This window comes from Thalassophryne amazonica, chromosome 11 (assembly GCF_902500255.1).
Source record: "Thalassophryne amazonica chromosome 11, fThaAma1.1, whole genome shotgun sequence".
Lineage (NCBI taxonomy): Eukaryota > Metazoa > Chordata > Actinopteri > Batrachoidiformes > Batrachoididae > Thalassophryne > Thalassophryne amazonica.
This window is the reverse complement of record NC_047113.1, coordinates 39,909,239-39,925,428: the sequence shown is the minus strand read 5'-3', so window position 1 is coordinate 39,925,428 and position 16,190 is coordinate 39,909,239. Positions and strand designations below refer to the sequence as shown.

Below are 16,190 nucleotides of genomic sequence, written 5' to 3'. Positions count from 1 at the left end.
TCTTTCCCGTGTTGGACAGACAGCACAGACATGCGGTACAACAGAAGTAAAAACCAGTCTGAGCACTGACTGCATACAAACATAAAGGCTGTCTGTAGGGCTATTCAGAGGCCTTTAACATGAACTGAAGACAGCATGTAATGTCTTTGAAAAAAAAAGAAAAAAAAAAGTGAAAAACAGATCACCCAAAGAGGGGGAGAGAGAGCAGACCTAAGACACTCTCTTCTCGCCTGTCGCAAGTCTTGCCATGCTACTGAGAACAGACATTAAACTAACTATATGGGGAAAAAAAAAATAGACTAATATTTTCTTTTCTGCACCTGAATTTTCTAAATAGGCGCCAATACCCACTGGTGTCCGTACTTATCCCAGCATTAATGAACTGCATTTATATAGTGCATTTATGGTAACAGTGCTTTACACTGATGCCTCACATTCGCCCAGTCACACAAATGCACCGATGTCAGAGTGTTGCTATGCAAGGTGCACACTACACAGAGTGAACAACTTGTGGATTAAGGACCTTGTCCGTGGGCGCTGAGCGATTTTCCCGCCTGACATCGGACTTGAACCAAGGATCCTCTGGTCACCAAGCACACCGCTTTAACCCCTTGACAATCACCACCCAGGATTCCACAGTGTGAAGCAGTTGAGTAAACTCCCCCTGGATGAGACAGCAGTCTGACACAGGTGACTTTCCCAGCCAAGGCCACTATCCATTTACAGCTGGATGGACTGAGACCATGCTGATAAAAGTGTCTTGTTCAAGGATACAGACATGTAGAGTGACCATGAATAAATACAGAAATTTTCATTTGATAATTTGAATAGCTGTCCTTGGAAAGAATGAATGATTCTCAAATGGTTAGAGTTCTTTGTTGAGGAATGAATCTACATTAAAAAACCTTAAAGAAAAAAAAAAGCTGAAAAGCTCGGCAAGCTACTCTGAACAAAGTACCCATTTTTGGTCATCTTCATCCTATCTGTTAGGGGTGGGCCATATACTAGTACAACAGTCATTATCGGTGTGATAGAGCGCCACGTTATCGATTGGACAATACTGTACACAACATATTACAGCACATATGTTGCTGCAGCGCAGCTGGGGCCGTGATCAGAGCCATACGAGGTGATCTGTACAGCCATTCATCCCCCACCCCAATAACACATAGTCATGGAAATGGTTCAACTATGATCCAGCACACATTTTTGGTGCCAACCCATTTAAGTCTTAGCAAACAACCACGGGCATTTTAAACATATGAAACTGCAAAAAAATAATAAAAATGATCTTTGATTCATTACATTTTTCATGGAGATTTTAACTTCAAAAGGAGCAGATTTGAAAATGAAACCAGTCCAGATAAAATTTTTACTCAACAAAAGATGGGATAATAGTGCAAAACTAGTTATACAGTTACAAAATACCATCAACATCCAAAAAGTGAAAAATACTGTGGTATTAATTTTAGGTCATAATTTTTAGGTCATATCGACTTTCTGTACCTGAAATAACTCCATACAACTGATGTCTGTATTGCAAAAGCAATACAGACATCTTACAATACTTTTTGTCATTATCATTTTACGATGGAGAAGAGCTTCTTCTACAGTCAAATACACTCACAAAAGTATAAACACAACACTGTCATTTTCTAAATTTTTCACAAGTTATAGTGCACACAAAAGGTTCATTTCCCTTGTTCACAAATTTGGTCAAAATTGTGTTAGCGAGTGCTTTGCCTTTATCAAGATAACCCATTCACCTAATAGGTGTGGCATATCAAAAGATGCTGATTAAAAAGCCCAATTATTGCACAGATGTGTCTTTCACTGATATCAATAAGTCACTCTAAAAAGCATAGTTGGGGAAAAAAAGATAAGAGGCACTAAACTATAGCATGGTTTCACATTGAGCTATAGATACTTTATTCATTTATTTATTTTTGGTTGGTGGGGCAGAAAAACAGTCAACTGGTGTGACCAACACTCGCCTTACTTGCGTGATACATCGCTTTCCAACAGAGTTGATCAGGTTATTGATGGTGGCCAGTGGAACGTTGGTCCACTCATGCTCAATGTCTGTGTGAACTTAATGAACAATGGCAGGAATTGGGACATGCCGTTGTACATGTCAGTCTAAATCATCCCCAACATGCTAAATAGATGACATATCTAACAAGTAGCAGTTTGCAGGCCAAGTAACTGGGAAGTTTTCACTTTCCAGTAATTGTGTGCAGGTCCTTGCAACATGGGACGGTGCATTATCATGCCGCAACATGAGAAGATTGCAGCAGATGAAAGACAGGAAAACAGGCCTAAGGATCTCATTACAGAATCCCAGTGCATTGCCATAAACAAAATGGACCTGAGCTTGTTGTGCATTGCTTATGCACAGCAATTCCATAAATCCACCACCACAGGCCACTCTGTCCACAACACTGACAGCATCTGGTCTGCCCACACAATACTATCCACGCTAACTGCCATCTGCCCCGCACAGTGTAAACCAGGACTTATCAGTGAAGAGAATGCTTTACCAAGAGCATCTGCACAATCAAGTTGGTTACACCAACAAACTGCGATCAGATCAAGACCCCAGTGAATGAGAATAGTAATTAGATGAGCTTGCCTGAAATGGTTTCTGACAATTTCTATAGGAATTCTTCGATTATGCAAACCAGCTGTTGCATTAGCTGACTGGAGTTAACAGAAACAATGCTGAGGCAGCTTATGGTAGAATTTATTGCTGACTGGTTGTTTGTGACAACTTGTCTGTGCACAATTTTCTTTAATAAAGAAACAAGAACATTGTACGGGGATGTGTTTGATTTAATTTACCTTACACATATGCACACTGTGATGACAGTGGTCAAATGAGACATCCCACAGCCCTAGTATGAGCACATGGACATTGAATGAAAAAAATACCTGCCATTGTGGAGTGGTGGATATCATCACTGTGCACCTCCATTCAACTCGAGCCAAATGAGCTTTTCTTCAAAGAACAAAGACAAAACAGGGAAACTGATGTCAACATTGCCTAGTAGCATACCTTGGCTCCAGCAAGCAGGCCCAGAGAGACGGCAACTCGGGCCCGAAGGTCAGGTCTGTCCTTTGGCCAAACGTGAGACACCATTGCAGCCAGGATATTGACTGTATTCACCTCCTTGAACTGTGGAGGAAGAACCAAATGCAAAGCTCCAAATCAAACCAGGGTGCATTTACTTTTTGTCCATATGTCCTGTACTATTCAGGGTATAGGAGTAAAACTGAATTTACTATAATGTAACCTTTCTGAAGACATTCACTTGGAACATCAAATGTCAGCAGAATCTCTTGGGAGATCTGTGAGAAGCAGCAATACTAGAGTCTCCAGGTGAATGCTGGGATCCAGTCTGACACAATAAGTCCCAGGAGACAACCGGGCTATCATCCCAGCAGAGATTGAGAGCCCACTTTTGCCAGCATGGCTGTTTATCTAAGCTCCACCACACACCTGTCACAGCGCCATTCCACAGACCAAAGTATATGCAGTAATTCCGCTAATCCACTCAATATGGTGGCAGCATGTTACCACGTTGTTATATGGCAGAGGCTCCAAGCATGATGTTGTGCCAAACACCTGATGTTTATCAAATACATGCAAAATGTGACACTGGTGATCAGTAGATTAACACTCATAGCTCAATGTCAAAATCACATTTTCTATTACATATGTGAAGCAAAATTAGTTTTACAGGGATAATGTTGAAAAAACAGGAGTGGTAGCCAGCAACCAGGCTGATTAGATCAGATCCCACCCCCAGCCAATGTCAATCAAGGAGCCTCAAATGGATTTAAAGTAATACACAGGATTCATTCCTTAGATCTAATCCACACTTTTGTATTTTCCATGCATCGTTGGCCTTTTCCATGGATCTTTGGACATTAGAAATATATTCAAGGAGAGAGGAAGATATATATATGTATAACACACACCAAGGCAAATGAAATGTCTTACAGATGTTACCTAATACAGTTGGTGCTGAAGGAAGTACATATCAGCGCTTAGTTTATTGGTTGCTGTGGCTGATCTAACTGCTCTGCAGAGTCTTCCGTTATTTTGTACACATGCTAATGTGAGTCATTGTCAACATTACAAAAGATGCCATTATCACTGCTGGCAATACTACTTTTATTGATGTTCTCTCACATTAACTTATCTTAGCAGTGACGAAGCACCAGCAGTCTTTAACGTGCTGGTGCTTCCCATCTTTCTGTGTGATTGCAAGACCTGAATACTAATCTGTGACCTAAGGCAATGACTGTTTGCCTTTACCACTACGTCTCTTCAGAGTATCATTGATATTGCTACAATGACCTTGTAGCAGAGAATGGCTACTTCGGAGGACTCCGACATCATAAAGGAACAGCCGCTATGACATTTTGGCTATGTGGCACATATCTCGACTCTAGGCATGCCCCCAGCATGCAGGTGCCTCACTGTTGAGGACCTCCGTAACTGGAAAATGCAAACATTTCACCTGGCTGTGGCCGATACTACAACCCCTATGTGTCTTTTTGCAAGGAATGTTGTCACAGTTTTTGCTCTATGGCAAGATGCATTATCATCTTGAAAAATGATTTCATCATCCCCAAACATCCTTTCAATTGATGGGATAAGAAAAGTGTCCAAAATATCAACATAAACTTGTGCATTTATTGATGATGTAATGACAGCCATCTCCCCAGTGCCTTTACCTGACATGCAGCCCCATATCATCAATGACTGTGGAAATTTACGTTATCTTCAGGCAGTCATCTTTATAAATCTCATTGGAACGACACCAAACAAAAGTTCCAGCATCATCACCTTGCCCAATGCAGATCCGAGATTCATCACTGAACATGACTTTCATCCAGTCATCCACAGTCCACGATTGCTTTTCCTTAGCCCATTGTAACCTTGTTTTTTTCAGTTTAGGTGTTAATGATGGCTTTCGTTTAGCTTTTCTGTATGTAAATCCCATTTCCTTTAGGCGGTTTCTTACAGTTCAGTCACAGACGTTGACTCCAGTTTCCTCCCATTCATTCCTCATTTGTTTTGTTGTGCATTTTCGATTTTTGAGACATATTGCTTTAAGTTTTCTGTCTTGACGCTTTGATGTCTTCCTTGGTCTACCAGTATGTTTGCCTTTAACAACCTTCCCATGTTGTTTGTATTTGGTCCAGAGTTTAGACACAGCTGACTGTGAACAACCAACATCTTTTGCAACATTGCGTGATGATTTACTCTCTTTTAAGAGTTTGATAATCCTCTCCTTTGTTTCAATTGACATCTCTCGTGTTGGAGCCATGATTCATGTCAGTCCACTTGGTGCAAAAGCTCTCCAAGGTGTGATCACTCCTTTTTAGATGCAGACTAACGAGCAGATCTGATTTGATGCAGGTGTTAGTTTTGGGGATGAAAATTTACAGGGTGATTACATAATTTATTCCTCAGAATTGAGTGAGTCCATATTTTTTTCCCTCTGCTTGGTCTAAAAAAGTAACCGTTACTGACTGCCACAATTTTTTTTTCTTGATTTCTTATAGTGTTTCTTAAAGCCAGAAAGTTGCCATTTGAAATGACTTTAGTTTTGTGTCATGTCTGTGATCTGCTTTTTTTCTACAAAATTAAACAACTGAATGAACATCCTCCGAGGCCGGTGATTCCATAATTATTGCCAGGCGTTGTAGCTCGCTACTTTTGGCAGATTGAGACAGACAGGTTATCTGCTTGGGTGGTTGCCATCCAGGAACCCAAGTGTTTCCGTGATGTGGTTGATGTAATGACACCTGGCATGAAGGCATGCTCCCGGACTCAACCTAACCTCTCACATAACCACACAAAGCATAACATTAGGTCTACACATGCTATAAAACTTTCTCTGTCGAGTATCTGCACAGGCACAACAACAGAGCTCAGTCAATCTATTTTGTATTTTACTGCTCGGGCTTGGAAAGCATGCACTTATTCATATCCCCATTTATCAAATTTGTCAGTCTGAAAATGTATAAAATAAATGGTCATAAAAATTTTCAATTTCACTTATTAGAATTCTCTAACCACTAACAGATTAATGGGGTGTGTCAATCTATTAAAAGACTTCGATTGTCCATGATCCTGTGCAGCCTCACACTTCCTGCAAGAGACCTCATCTATCAAAGTCAAACTTCTGAGGCTAAACAAGTAATCAAAACACCTTCACATATTAGAATCAAGTCAATTTCCGTGTCAAAAAAGGACATGGATTGCAAGTACAGTGGAGTAAGAGCTTTGGGTTGCAGCTACGGTCTAAACTCATTTTCAGTCTGATCTAGTTTTTTTTGCTAAAATTTGCACTGCCAGAAAGAATCCTTCAGATAAACAGTTCTGCTGAAACCGCCACCTATATTGATCATTAAATATTTAAAAAGGTGCATAATATAAGCAGAGTTGGTAACTCAGATATAGAGGGCAAGACCCTCAGGAGTGCACATAAACAACCCAATTTCCCACAACCCAATTGTTGGAAACAGAGAAAGTCAGCGAAGGGCTCATTTTTGGAGTGAGGTACCCACAGTAATTAAAGTAATTAATGAAAAGAAGAAAAAAGTAAACGTTAAAAAGAGAAAAAAGGGGGAACTGGGGAGACAAGAACTCCATGTTTTATACCCTATTTATTACACGTGAAGGGTAAGGTATTGGGTGGACTGCAGTCTGAAAACTCACCACTCGATGTCACTGTGAACTACATAATGCACCTTCAATTTATGTCCAAAAGAATCATCAGTTTTTCACAGCTTCCAACTTGTCAATTGTGGGGACTTATTTTCGTGTTTTACTCCCCAATGGGAAGTTGGAGAAGAGAACAACGGTTGCAGAGAAGAGGAAGCTTCAGAGCAATTTTCTTCTAAGGATCAGACCATTTGCATAAAGCTGAGATGTGACCAGGGGTCACTGCATTTTAAATGGTAACCAAATACCTTGACATTTTGAGGTACACCTATTCATATGCTTTCATATCACGTGTACAACTAACACGACATTAAAAAATGCCAAAAGCCAAAATGATTGAAGATTGAGTCAAGCCGACCAAAATAGGTTTCAATTGAAAACGTAAAGTAAAAAAATATTTTTAATGTCAGTTTCTTAAGTGTACTTTGTGGTGCTCATCAAATGGCACCACAAAGTACAAATAAAGCATGTTTGGTCAACTTTTGCAGCCCTAAGTGGCTGCCACCTTTACCTCCCAAGGATTTTTCTGGTTGCAGTAGATACAAAATGCTATCCCAATCACACAAGAGAATATATGGACAAAGCCACTAAGCCACCGTGAGCAGCACAGAGGCTTAATGGTTGTTGCATCACAGCAAGAAGGATTGATTCCCACCTGTGGCCTTTCTGTGTGGAGTTTATTCTCCCTGTGTTTGCGTGAGTTCTCTCTGGGTGCTCCTGTCTGCCACGACACAAGATAATAGTCTGATCCTTAATTAATTTCATGATGGCATTAAGTTAAAGATGAGAAATAATCAGGGGTGAAAGTAAGCTTCATGTGCTTGCATCATATTAAAAATATTAATAATAAAGACTGCTCTTAACCCACCTGCGGTGCCACTTTTACGCAGCACTTCTTCACGAAAACTTCAAATAAAATAAATAAAACTAAAACAGTCACACCAGCCAGTTTTGTTGGTAATGAAGTTTTCCCCTTAAGTGTGTGTCATGTGTGGTCCACTCCAGCGGGAGCCAATCCGTGTGTACTCGTATGTCTGTGCATCTGCATGTGCGCGTTTGGAGTCCAGAGTGCAGATGGCCCCTTTTCACCCTCCAGTCTCCCCTTCCTCAGCGGGGTGCAGATTCAACCAGTCATCTTTTATTTTTTTGCCTTTTAAACTTGTGTTATGTCACAGTCAAACATGGCACTTGATTCTGCAGGGGTGAAAGCTGCTCTTCCGAGACATACCCCTGTATCTCTTCTCAGTACGGCGTTCCGCCGCGTTCCACCTTACTTTCACCCCTTTAAAGTTATTCAATAATTTCTGGACCAAGAAAGAAAAAAAAAAATCTGAAAGCATTACACTGGAGTATGGAGTATATCAGAGAAATTAATCTCACTTGTGTATATTCTTTTATTAGTAGCAGAATATACAACGTCAAAGATGGTTAGCGACTGTCATGTGACCCACCAAATTGCGAGAAAAAAACATTTCCATTATATGAATTTGCGCTTACAAAATATCTCAAAATGGAAAATTTGATGTGAAGAAAATCCTGAGGCTAATTAACTGTAAAACAGGCAGGAGTGGAAAATCAGTTGCAAAAAATTATTTAATGTTATCACTCATTTCTTTAGGTCATAAGAAAAATATTCATATATATATATATATATATATATATATATATATATATATACACACTCAACAAAAATATAAACGCAACACTTTTGGTTTTGCTCCCATTTTGTATGAGATGAACTCAAAGATCTAAAACTTTTTCCACATACACAATATCACCATTTCCCTCAAATATTGTTGACAAACCAGTCTAAATCTGTGATAGTGAGCACTTCTCCTTTGCTGAGATAATCCATCCCACCTCACAGGTGTGCCATATCAAGATGCTGATTAGACACCATGATTAGTGCACAGGTGTGCCTTAGACTGCCCACAATAAAAAGGCCACTCTGAAAGGTGCAGTTTTATCACACAGCACAATGCCACAGATGTTACAAGATTTGAGGGAGCGTGCAATTGGCATGCTGACAGCAGGAATGTCAACCAGAGCTGTTGCTCGTGTATTGAAACCAAAAGTGTTGCGTTTATATTTTTGTTGAGTGTATATATATATATATATATATATATACACACACACACACACACACACACACACGTAACATGTAAATGCTCAATTTGATGAAGATATATTATAAATTTTTGTTACTTGGTCATTTTCATTACACATAGCACTTTCTTTTTTTGAACATATTTTATTTCAAAATATGCAAATTACAATGTACATGTATAGAAACACAGAACAATTGGCTTCTCAGCAGTCGGTCTAAAAAAAATTACAGTATAGAATATAAATTGTTAATGTAAATAAATTATTATAAATACAATTTACAAAATGTATCCCAAAAGGGGATCTCTATACAGAAAAAAAACCCCAAAGAAAAACAATCCAAGTAGTATATTGGCATTGGTATAAATTTATGATTTGTTGTTATTTGTACGACCACCCAAAATGTCCCACTACAGGAGCCCATATATCATTAAATTTATCTGAAGTAAGACGAAGCTGTGCTGCGATTTTCTCCATTAAATAAACTCTTTTCAGGTTTTCTTGCCATTGAACTATAGTAGGAGGTGGAGGTTTTAACCAGGACTTTGTAATTGTTTTCCTTGCTACAAGTAGGAGTATCTGAGTAAGCTTGGTCTCATATTTCTCCAGTCCATGTCCCAAAAATATTGACAGGAAGCAGTATGTGGGGTCCCTGTGGATAGTTTTCCCTATTATGGTTCCGATCTCCGAAAAAATGCCTTTCCAATATACATTTAAGACAGGGCAATCCCTAAGAATATGTGTATGGTCTCTGGTGTGATTACAGTTCCTCCAACATAAATTTGAGTTGGTGCCATCAAATTTAAATATTACTGAGGGTGTTCTAAAAAAACGCATCATGACTTTCCAATTAAATTCTTTCCAAACTGGACTATTTGTTGTTTTATGTACATTTTCCCATGCCCGGGTCCAATCTTTATCTTCAATAATTATATTTGCTTCTAGTTCCCATTTTCCCTTTACATCAAACGAGTTATCGGAAAACCAGATTGTAACAGATTATACAATTTGGATACAAGTTTGTTTTTACTTTTTTCTTCAATGGTTTTGATTAAAAATAATTCTATCGGAGATGGCAACCTTTTTAAGTCCTCCCATCGATCTCCTGACTGTATAGTTGCAGTAAACACATTTCATTGTGCAGGGAACATGTTCCTTTGTGCATATGACAATAAAATTCTTTTGAATCCCCGGGCGCCTAAAGGCAACTTCTGCTCCTAACTGGCAATTAGGATGGGTTAAATGCAGTAAACACATTTCATTGGGCAGGGAACATGTTCCTTTGTGCATATGACAATAAAATTCTTTTGAATCCTTGAATCCTTTGAATTGTAAATAACGGTAAAAGTCCTTTGAAGACAAACCAAACTTATCTTGTAGTTTAAATTATTTTAAAATGTCCCCATCAAACAATTGGTGTAAAGTTATTAAACCTTTTTCTGCCCAATTTGAGAAACCTGCATCCATTTTATTCGGTTCAAAGTCAGTAAGTTTTGTGATTCGTGACACACGTGAATTTGCAAGTGGTAAGTCTAATTTTTTTCTCACAATTAGCCAGACACGGTGTGTGCACTGAATCTACTGATTTTTAATATGGAGGGCCCTCCATTTTTTTTGTTTCAAAAAAGGAGCCACTTCTAAGGGGATTGGTTGGGAAGCAAAATTCTCTAGTCCGATCCAATTGGTTTCCAGATCTTGAACAACCCAGTCCACAAGCCCTCGCATTTCTGCTGCCCAATAATAGAACTTAAAATTTGGTAGCCCCAAACCTCCATTTGCTTTTAAGCTAGTCAAAAGCTTCCTGCGAATTCTAGGCTTTTTTCCTTGCCATATAAATTTAGAGATCATTTTATCTATGGATTTGAATACAGATGCAGGTATCCAGACAGGGAGGGCCTGGAAGAAATATAGCAGATGTGGTAAAATGTTCATTTTTACAGATTCAATCCTACCAAAGAGACACAGTGGATGAATATCCCATCTTTCCAAATCTAATTTAATATCTGAAAGTAAATTACCATAATTCTCATTGTACAATTGAGAGAAATTTGGTGTGATCATGACCCCTAAATATTTAAAACCCCGTGTAGGCCAATTAAATGCAACTATTTTGTGCAGCTCACACATAGCACTTTCAATGTTGATTTATTTTTTACCAATCTCATATCAAAGCAATCTCATAAAAAGTGATACAAAAACGGAACATTGGAATGCAAAAGCACAGACTTTTTGTGCATTAAAGATTATAAAAACAACACAGGAATTTCATTTTCTCAAATGATGCATATTGAACACTGGAGAAAGTTTTATGGATCCAGGTTTTCCATAATTGTGTGAACTCTATGAACAGTGTCCCTCATTTCCTGTCTATATTTCATTTTTTATGAAATGCTTGGAAGCAGTTGCGTGGGTTTTTCCCTGTGATGATGCACAAACGAACACCACATTTTGTGCAGTAGATTGTTGTCTGTCCTTCTGGGCAAAGCCTGCACCTTCCCTTGTCTGTGAAAGCTGGGAAGTGATCCACTTGATCATGGCGGACATCAACCATGGGTCTTGGGGTTTTTGGCCTTGGTATGAATCACGTGGGGCTGTGCACATTCTCCTCCTCTCCCTTGGAAGGCCTTCCCTTCTTCTTTCCACTGTGGATAAGGGCATCTGCAATCTCCAGCCTGAATTCCTTGAACTTTCTGTGCTTTTGCACACCAATGCTTTTGGCATCTCTGCGATACAGCAGCCATCCATTGTTGGTAGCTATATCAGCCATTTGCCAAAAGAGGCACGGGTACCACCGGTGGGACTTTGAAGGAGTGCGGTACAAGGCCATCATCATGTCAGTAAGGTCAACTCCTACCATGTAGACATTGTACTGTGACACAATGTTTGGACAGGGAACAGCAACTCTTCTTCTATCCTCTCTGGAAAAACTCCTGACTTCCTTGAGAGGGCTGATTGCAGCACAAGAGCGACCTAAGGTGACAACTTTGTTGTCAGCCCATTTTACAACAGTCACTTCTGCCTCATTATCCATCCTGTAGTCATAGCTGGCCCTTCCTTGCCTCAGCAGAACACGGTCATCCTCGTGTGCATACTTTAAGCTTGTTCTTGCAGATGGTTCCCAGACATCGCAAACCAAGGGACTCCTTCAGATGCACAATGAGTGGAAGGGAGGTGAAAAAATTGTCAAAGTAGACAACACACTCCCATGGATTCTTGATGGTCTTGCAGAGTTGAATGACAACATTCGCTTCAACTCCAAGTTCTTTGGCTGGACCCTGGCCTGTGCCAAATGTGCTCTTTCCGGTGTATGTCAGGAGGTCATACACTATATGTGTGGAGAAAAGATTATGTTGTTTTGCCCCTGTCTTAAAGTAACCCTAATGATGTACTTGTTATTATTACACTAATTGCACGAATTTGTTTTTGTAGCCACTAACGACTGGGAGTGAAGCATGCTGGGGTCATTCTGAACTGGGAGTGAAGAGCTGGGGTCATTATGTTTTTGCAAGAGGAAATAACTTTCAGATGCCTGTTGATTAAAGGAATTATGTGCGCCTGGGAGTTTGAGATGGCCACTCACCCTCCCTTCGCGCACACACTAGAAAAGACGGGGCAGAGCCATGCTCCGATAGAGTCTGCTGCGGGTTACGTACGAACGCCCAGCCGGTTGACAAGCGCACTCTGCCGAAGGTGTTGGCTCTCCACCTTAAAGGCGTCACGGTAAGAGAGAAAGAGATATTTTATGCGCTGCAACCACTTGTGTTTGATGTAACTGCTTTTGTGGGGAATAAATATACGCCTGTTTGTTCTAGCAAAATGCAGTCTGTGTGATCATTTCTGTGTGCCGATCTGACCGAACCTTGTTTCAAAACACTATCCCAGACACACCTGCTTGAACGAAGATCTTGAAGCCCCAATGGTGAGGTTTGTTCGGGAGATACTGTCGCAGAGATCCAGCCTTTGTCCCTTTGTAAGGGACCATCATTTCATCTATTGAGAACTTGTTCTCACTCTAAAATTTCTACACCTAATCTGGCAACATATTTTAGGGGATACATACATTTCAAAAGCTGCTAAGTAACACCACAAATACAGCTGGAACATTTTTTCTTCATCAGAATGTTTAGACAAATGTCCTATTTCATTTTTGGAATTTATATTGTTTAAGGTGGAGCTTAAAATTAACTTTTTTTTTTAATTTAGATTTTCTAAGGTCTCACTCCTCAGAAAGTGACTTTATTAGTTAAAAAATATATAGGTAAAATTTGAGAGTCCTATGATAATATTTAGAGGTAGCTCAAAGAACTCAAACTTTGATCATAACAATTATATTGAACTGAATGCAAAATATTAAACCCTGTTGTAGAAAAAAAGTGAAACTTTTGAAAAATTACCAAAGCATAACACATAGTTTAATACAAGCTTTAATAATATAAACATTAAACAACAGTAAGTACTGCAGTTAAATTGCAATCAAATTTATGAATTTATATATACAATGTAGAGTGTAGACTGACTAGACTGCAGAGTCTGTAACTGAGGAAGTAGTGGCTGTTGCAGTTAATGTCTTCTTGCGGCAGTCTGGGTAATCTTTGCGGTGTTTTTCAATCATTTTTAGCAGGTACTGCAGCTGAGATTCATCCTTTGTAATAAGACCACAGTATTCTTGAACAAGGGCTACACCTGGCTCTGCATGATCATTCACAACTTTGATGGCCATCACAGTTTTGCAAGCCAGTTGGTAGTCTTCCCTTGCATCCCATTCTGCTGGTTCTACGTCAAGAAATGTTTCTGGCAATTTCAGCATGTTAAAGATAACCTTGGATTCTGGAGAAACAAAATCTTCAAGATTTTTGGTGTTGATTGAAGTAAGGTCTGCTTGGATTCTTTTGCTGTGACCAGTGTGACCTGTATTCTGGTCATCATCTGAAACATCGTCAACTTTGGACATTGCCATCACCATAAATCTCTTCGTTGACATGTTTGTCAAACAGTGCCAGACTAACTCTGCAATGAATTCAGCTTCCTTTTTATTTTGTGTTTCTGACTGCCGTCCGTTGTTTTTCTTCAGAAGTCGCCACTGTTCAAATATTTTTTCCAGTTTTTCCAGCCATCTAGTGCATTAAATACAAATCTATGGGACTAACCTGGTTAAATAAAAATAAAAAAAAACTGAGGATATACCTTGAGTTGACGTTACACCACCAATATATCATCATGCTACACCAAATAAGTACATAAGTAAGCAAGCTTTATTTATATAGCACTTTTCTCAGACCAAGGTCACAAAGTGCTTCACATGATATAAATAAACAATAAAAAATAACACATACAAATATAAAAACAGTCAAGTAATTAAAACTAAAATGCCAGTTTGAAAAAATGTGTCTTTAGTTGCTGTCTAAAAGCATCCACAGAATCCAGAGAGTGAAGGGAACAGGGAAACTCATTCCAGAGGCGAGATGCCACAACTTTAAAGGATCTGTCCCCTCGAATTTTGAAACAAGTACGGGAAACCATCAGCAGGTTCTAATTGGAAGACCTCAAGCTCCTGCTGGAAACATAAGGCTGGATCAGGTCCTTAATGTATTCCGGTGCCTGCCCATGTAAAGCTCTAAAGGTCAGCACTAGGATTTTGTAATTTATCCTGTAAAAACAGGGAGCCAATGTAGAGACTTGAAGATAGGAGAAGTATACATTCTCCTGTGGGTGTGGGTAAGAAGTCGCGCAGCAGAGTTTTGCACTACCTGCAGGCGGGACAGCTCTTTCGTATTGAGGCATGTGAAGAGACTGTTACAATAATCAAGTTGCGAGGAAACAAATGCATGTACAACCATCTCTAGCTCATTAAAAGCCACCATTTTGTGTAATTTGGAAATGTTCCGAATTCGGAAAAAAACAATTCTTAACGCGCTGCCTAGTGTGATGTTCCAAAGATGACCAACAAGTTTTTCTTTTTTTTTTTTTTAAACCACTGTCCAGATCAAATACTCACCACATTCTTTGGATCTGCACTTAGACGTCCACCAGCATGTCCATGCCAACATGTTCGCTTGTCTGTTGTCTGCAGGTGCTGTGGAAGCAACATAAGAGCAAAACTTAACTGATCTTTACATGCTTTCTATAGATCTGATTTCAATAACAGTGTTTGTGACTGTGTTGATTGCCTTGAAGACTTTTTTCTTCAGTAACCTTTCAAAATTTATTACAGTACTTACTCTTACTGTCTCCAGTATCTGTCGACTGGTTGCACTCGTGTTCGCACTCCATGCAGCTGTTCGTACTTGTGAAGGACTCAGCTGAAATATACATATTTTTGATTGATGATGGGATAATTGCCATTATTTATTGCAAACACATAAGATTACAGTACAAAGCAGCACAAAACATTTTCTTTTATGGTTTTGCAACATGCTCAGACTTGGAGCTTAAAGAATGACGTACACCTGCAGTGATCTCAAAATTTAGGCAAACCAAGCTTACATATTTTGCAAGAAAGGAAAAAAAACCCCAACTATATCTTAAATTGCAAAAAATAATCACCATATTTCATTATCAAAGGGCTCAAGAATGAAACATGTTCAAAGCAGTTTTTAATAACTGATGATATATATATATATATATATCAATCAATCAATCAATCAATTTTTTTTTATATAGCGCCAAATCACAACAAACAGTTTCTCCAAGGCGCTTTATATTGTAAGGCAAGGCCATACAATAATTATGTAAAACCCCAACGGTCAAAAACGACCCCCTGTGAGCAAGCACTTGGCTACAGTGGGAAGGAAAAACTCCCTTTTAACAGGAAGAAACCTCCAGCAGAACCAGGCTCAGGGAGGGGCAGTCTTCTGCTGGGACTGGTTGGGGCTGAGGGAGAGAACCAGGAAAAAGACATGCTGTGGAGGGGAGCAGAGATCGATCACTAATGATTAAATGCAGAGTGGTGCATACACAGCAAAAAGAGAAAGAAACAGTGCATCATGGGAACCCCCCAGCAGTCTACGTCTATAGCAGCATAACTAAGGGATGGTTCAGGGTCACCTGATCCAGCCCTAACTATAAGCTTTAGCAAAAAGGAAAGTTTTAAGCCTAATCTTAAAAGTAGAGAGGGTGTCTGTCTCCCTGATCTGAATTGGGAGCTGGTTCCACAGGAGAGGAGCCTGAAAGCTGAAGGCTCTGCCTCCCATTCTACTCTTACAAACCCTAGGAACTACAAGTAAGCCTGCAGTCTGAGAGCGAAGCGCTCTATTGGGGTGATATGGTACTACGAGGTCCCTAAGATAAGATGGGACCTGATTATTCAAAACCTTATAAGTAAGAAGAAGAATTTTAAATTCTA

The 16,190-nt window shown here is 39.5% G+C and overlaps 1 protein-coding gene across 1 annotated transcript in view; it reads right to left on the bottom strand.

The window, feature by feature from the left end:
* Positions 1 to 16,190, bottom strand: part of abcb7 (ATP-binding cassette, sub-family B (MDR/TAP), member 7) — a 78,030-nt gene that overhangs the window by 56,785 nt on the left and 5,055 nt on the right. The window contains exons 2-4 of the mRNA XM_034181283.1: positions 15,067 to 15,147; positions 14,844 to 14,921; positions 3,056 to 3,175 (exon numbers count right to left, since the gene is read on the bottom strand). Of these exons, the coding sequence (XP_034037174.1) occupies positions 3,056 to 3,175; positions 14,844 to 14,921; positions 15,067 to 15,147 (279 nt within the window). The remainder of the gene's footprint in view (positions 1 to 3,055; positions 3,176 to 14,843; positions 14,922 to 15,066; positions 15,148 to 16,190) is intronic.